This window comes from Pavona decussata, unplaced genomic scaffold (assembly GCF_977016875.1).
Source record: "Pavona decussata unplaced genomic scaffold, jaPavDecu1.1 SCAFFOLD_100, whole genome shotgun sequence".
Taxonomy (NCBI): domain Eukaryota; kingdom Metazoa; phylum Cnidaria; class Anthozoa; order Scleractinia; family Agariciidae; genus Pavona; species Pavona decussata.
This window is the reverse complement of record NW_028145515.1, coordinates 2529001-2535000: the sequence shown is the minus strand read 5'-3', so window position 1 is coordinate 2535000 and position 6000 is coordinate 2529001. Positions and strand designations below refer to the sequence as shown.

At 39.2% G+C, this 6000-nt stretch overlaps 1 protein-coding gene across 5 annotated transcripts in view; it reads left to right on the top strand.

The window, feature by feature from the left end:
• The window catches only part of LOC146472323 (uncharacterized), an 81208-nt gene that overhangs the window by 32231 nt on the left and 42977 nt on the right, over nt 1-6000 (top strand). For 3 of the 5 annotated variants that reach the window (XM_085119698.1, XM_085119697.1, XM_085119696.1), the window contains exon 4: nt 5132-5688. In XM_085119698.1, the coding sequence (XP_084975824.1) occupies nt 5132-5688 (557 nt within the window). Of the gene's footprint in view, nt 1-143; nt 511-5131; nt 5689-6000 lie in introns of those variants that run through there. The other 2 variants (XM_085119699.1, XM_085119700.1) reach the window with 2 other exon arrangements.

Below are 6000 nucleotides of genomic sequence, written 5' to 3'. Positions count from 1 at the left end.
GATTGTTTTTAAGAGTGAACTATCGGAAAATCTAACCTTTGCCTTTGAAAAAACAGAGATCTGTTTAACTTCAGACGGCTTTGCTGTCACGTTTTTATTAAGGCACTTTTCATCGGGCCAACGGCCTTGTTTTATACCAAGTTGGCGTGAGCCTTTAAGAATCCCTTGTCACATTCATCACGGAATAATACTTCGGAAGATTATGCGACCTTGCCCGTAAACCTTGTCTATTCTCAAGTAATTGTTTTATACGGGGTGAGCATTAGCGAATTTGCGTATCAAATATCCATCGCCCATGCAAGTCGTCGTGCGCCGTCTACTGTACATCAGGAATTTCAAACTTTAGGCATCGGTGGTCTGGAGACTTCTGAGGATGAAAAATGAGGATCGCTGGATGGAAGCAAGACTCGACCAGCCTTCGCGTTTCTGTGGTTATTTCCATTTATATTTTGCTCTGGGGAATTCGTGATACTACATCACAGCGGTCTTCACTTCTCAAACGCTTGAAACGTAAGTCCAGACTCTTTTGCTGAAAACATTCACTCTTGAGATTCACGAGGTGAAATTTTGTCAAACTTCAGTCTTCTTTTACCTTCCAAGTAGAACAGATGAGAAAAACAGACAATGCCATAGTGAAGTAATGCTAAGTAGCTTTCATTTTATGCCCAATTGCCGTACCTTAGCTTATGCCCGAACAACCTTGTAAAGTGCATGAGTTCCCAGGAATTTTAAGACCCAACAATTTAGAATCGAGTCACCTTGTATCACGCAATGAACAGCACCACAGGAAAGCGCGTCTCAGTAGCTTTCATTTGAATTGTCGAAATTTAGGATTTCGTCCAAACTCAAAAAATAACAACAATTACGTTTAGAAGTGAAATAGTGATATGTCATAGTTAATGAGTAGAAGTTGCTGTTCAGACGGAGTTTGCCAATTGTAAAGCGTGCAGAGGGTGCAGTTTTCAAGGACACTTCAATGCTTTCTTATTTGCTAGATACTATTCTAAAAACTTGTTTTTCAGTTCAAACTCTTTAAGTTGCTTTCAAGCTTATTTGGGCCTTCATTTGCAGTTTCTACATGCAAAACATGTCAGTTGATAATCAACATATTTTTGACTGCCGTGTAGTGTTTTAGCTTTTGCTGCGTGATATTCATGACAGTGCTGAGATATTATTAAATTAAAACTTGAAAATCCCATTGTCCGTCCGTTGTTTGGAGACAGGAAATCAAAGGTTAAATCGGAAGCGAGTAGATAAAACCAAATCGACAAGTTAATTCCTCTTGGAGAGTCAAACATTGAGGCTCATGAATGTTGTTGTAGTTAAGAAGATTGTCGTGGCAGAGAATTGAATTCCTTAAATTCAAACTAAATGTTTTCTTTTAGAACTGTTCACTTTGCAGAGAGTCATATTGAAAATTTGTTTCCTTGGCTCTGCATGTTCCAAGTCTCCGACAGATGCAAGGTTATTGGCGCTTTCTTCTTGTAAGCTCCTTTCTTAGTATAGCTTAATCTGGAATCATGCGACAGCTTAATGGCCGGTACAATAAAACTTCTGAACGAAGGGCCTCCCATTACTATATATATATATATATACTTGCAATGACTTAACAACTCGCATCATGACCGTATTTCATTGTCACTGTGCCCGACCTTTAAAAAAACTGCTATCTAACCTAAAGGCCTTACGTGAAGTAGCTAATTGGCTTTCCAGAAGACCTTGGAGAAACCACATAGCTATGCATCCAGCTGATTTTTATCATTCCGATAATTGTTATTTAGCTGTTTCGCGTTGATGTTAGTTTGTAGCTTCCTTTAACGTCTTACACACTCTTTTGTCTTTCTTAGTGCCTCGGTTATCACTATTATCATGAAATATTTTGTTACTTTGTTTTTCTTTGGATTCACAGTAAACAGCTGTTACATTGATGACGTCTAATTAAGATGTGCCTGTTTATAGTAACTGTTGTTGTGCATTGTAACAAATTAGGTCGTTATTGGCCTAACACGATCGATGAAAGCTCAAGCCCAAACGTAAACATGTACAGAAACCCTCCTTTCCTTAGAACACGTTTCAAAGCATGCTTGAGACACAACAGCCCCATCACACAATCCCGAATTGCGACGTTTTCAAATTGTCAAAACGCTTGGCAAATCTCTGTTAGATAACAGGATTGTAATCTCTTAAAAGCTTGATTTTCAAATTCGTTTATCGTATTTCCTCGGGTTAGCTTTCAGTTGGTGGTTAATATCTGGCGTCTACAAGTGTAAATCTGAACCGCTTACTAAAGTATCTAAACTTGTAAAGTTGATAACGTGAAGCTTGAATTTCCAGGTCTCCAGATTGCTTTCTGTTGTAGACACCGGTATTTTTGTCATTTACAACGGCTATAGTGAACGTCTTCTTGAAATGGCACAAATCCCATCATTTTCAAGTCCATGTCTCTGTTTATAAATGTGAAATGTTAGTGGTACTTTTAGGCCTTTTCTCAAAGATATTATACTGTTTGTCCTACCAGAATCAGTGGTGGATAACGGGATAATACCTCTCACTAAAATCCAGAGTCTCACAAACTTTAGGCAAAGTCTCCAAATCTTGTTTTCTTAGCTTTCCTGACGTTGTAGTTCTGTCGTGTTCTCTGTGACGTGACTTGGGATCTTGACGTGAATTGAGATCCCGACCTTGGTAAGTGGTATGTGTTATGTGTACCACACCGATAACCTCGTACAAAATAATAATAATAATAATAATAATAATAATAATAATAATAATAATAATAATAATAATTATAATAATAATAATGACAATCTTTAATGAGGAAACTTTTTCACTAAAAAGTGGTTTACAAAAAGGACCTCGAAAATTAAAAATTAAAAATTTACAATGAATAAAAATGCTAAAAGATGCTACTAAAAACTAATGTATCTTATGTGTAATACAAAACTTAAATCAATGAATTAAAAATCTGACGCTTCAAAATATTTACATATAAAATATTTACAAAATCGCCTAATCTACGCCAATGAAATTGACAATTTTTTTTTTCATTTTCTTAATGTTTGCACAACTACCAAACATCAAAATACTTGCTTGTTCGGCCCCGTGTTAAAAGACAATTACTAAATCTTGTTGGAAAAGGGTGTAAGTCGCTTAAAGATAACTTGGTCGGTGACCTAGTCATGCAGTTGATGCATTTTCATGTTTTCTGTACTGTTTATACAACTACTGTTAAATAGATCAGAGTTGATAAGATGCGCATATCTGGCAAGTAAGACATCCCCCCTTCATAACTCACCGACTGTTTCCTTTGAGGTCCGCAATGATAAGTAATGACGTCATACTGCGTGTAATTACGTCGCAATTGCCAAATGGCGTCCATCTTGGCTCCGCCTGAAGTTTTGAGGAAGTCCAGAAATCCAAGATGGAACAAAAAATAATCAAAACCACTACAACAGCACTAATATAAGCTAAAAACATAAAAGTTACTGTAAGAAAGGTAACTTTGCTTTTCTTCATTTAAAAATGGGATTTCCCATTTTCTGAAGAAACGGACTGTCTCAAATTGATTGCCATGATAACATTGAAGTCAATGAACACAAATCGATCACATCAAACTGCTCCAGATACACATTTCTTACGCATTCCGTTAGGTTCAGAGTCGCCGTGGGCAGAATCCGCCCGTCCCTCTTCCCGGTCGAGATAGGGTTAAATGTCTCTTGAAAGGCGTGGTTATCCCCAATTTTATATTTGGATCCCAGTAGCCCTTTTTAAAATCTGCTTTTCCCGCGTAGTCATAAACTACACAATTCAAATATTTTTGTTTAAAACGGCACCGTTTATAAGATTTTGTTCCGTCTTCTGGTTTATGCATCAGTCTATTACAGCGGCCTCGTTCCCCCACCGGGCATTACTGATTAGTGGGGTATTTTTCAGAGATGTCCGACCAGGGAATCGGGCATTAGGCAACCCCCGAGCATTTCAAGGCATTGGGATTTTCACCTCACAATGCAGTGCAAAATGCTGTTGCTTCGTTTCAATGATAAGTTCATCAGCAAAGACACTACATTCTTGATTACAAGAATTACGCATGGCCTCTACTGATACCAGCCTGGTGCTGAAAGGGCCACCCCTGTCTGAATAAAGATAACTTGACTTGATTTGATTATTTACGTCTGAGGACATAATTGAGAAAGTAGATCCACGGAACGAATGGTCACTGCCCCTATTTAATTGAGAAATAGGGCTTATTCGACTTTGGCGTAAATAAGCTTTTATTAAAATAAAGGTAAGACATGAAGACATCGACCTCTTTTTAACTGCATTTTGGGCCATTTTGACCAGCTCGTTTGTCCCAACCGTGGGCATTTGACATTATATTTTCAAAAAAATGCTAAGACCCACGGGTCAGCCCAGGGAATTTTTTTTGGGAGAGGGGGGGGGGGTGGGGGTGGGTACTTAGCTTGGTATTGAGTGATGAATTAAAATTGCCCAAAGAATTTCATTACATACAAACGATTTAGAGGCCGAAATGTTTCGTGTGCGTTTTTCGTAGAATGATCTGGGGACGGAAGGGGATTAACGGGCGCTGAAACAATTCCCACGGGATACTACACAGATCGCGAGAAAATCCACTTAAACAGGCGGAAATCTTGAGGATGAAAATGTTAAAGGGATTTTAGATTTTGTTCTGAGCGATAGCGTGAAAAATAAATGAAGCCTTGAGCACGATAAATGTACAGTTTTAAATCTTGTAAATCAGATTATCACAACCTCTCCATAAAAAACACTACCTTCGTGTTACAGTCTTTTCCCTGGAATTCTGAATAAACAGTTATTGTTAAAGATCATTGGATGAGACCAAATCAACAGGAAGTATTCATGAGTGCAAGTCTTGTGAGCCAAGCGACTGCGCGCTCGGGACAATCAAGTCGTGTCGTCTTTTAAATTCAAAAGTGACCTGGATAACGCAAATAAATTTTTATGCAGATGGAACCTCAGCTTTACTGAAAGTAAAAAAAAAATATGATTATTTGCAGCTTACAGTTTCCTTGGCATGTATGGTATGTGCATTAAAGGCCAGGCCAGTGTCTGTGTATAGGCTAACTTAAAGTGTCTCTTCATTCCGTTGCAGGCGTTCCAGACAGCAGTCTCTCGGATATCGATTTGCTTGGGACGATAGGAGAGCCACTTCCAGTTGGAGTGTCCTTCACAAAAGGACCCCACACGAAGCCTGCCTTTAACTTCCGGTCAATTGCGAATGTGGGTCGATTTGCACGTTACATTTTTCCCAGGGATTTCTTCGTCGAATTCTCCATAACTGTCGCAATTCGACCAAAACGCGTCGAACGCGGTGTCGTGTTTGCTATTCTACCAAATTATCGACGAGGAAATGCAATTCTGGGACTGGAGATTCAAAGTGTCGCCGAGGGCACTACAATCAGATTAACTCATGCAAGTGATACGAGAACCAAAACTGTTTTTGACTTCCAAGTGCCTGACATTTCCAATAAATGGACGTGGATAGGATTTAGCATAAGAAGAGATGGCGTTACTTTTTATTTGAATTGTGACGAAGCTGAGACCAAGTTTCGACTGTCGACCCTTGGTGAACTTACCCTACCCTCCTACAGTGCATTGTACATTGGCAGGGCAGGCTGGACACCCGAGGCAGGATTAAGCGCCTTTGAGGTAAGCTTTGGTACATTGTGTTCAATCTCCCCTCATCTCTGCACACTTTTGAGGAAAGCTTGAGTCTGAATAGCCCTTGGCCTACTGTACTCCTGCTAGCACTGCTCCCAGTTTTGTCAAATCATGCCACAATGCAAATTATGCCAAAGTTCCCACGTTATGCTCCTAGACTGTAAACTTCCGCTCACAAGATGACAACGTTTCTGGGTATATAGCCGCGAAAAGAGAATTCAGAAGTAAATGATTACAATCTTTGGCAAGTTTTTTCGAATATGGCATGATTGGTTTGGTCTGCCAGTTGTTGACCACGCG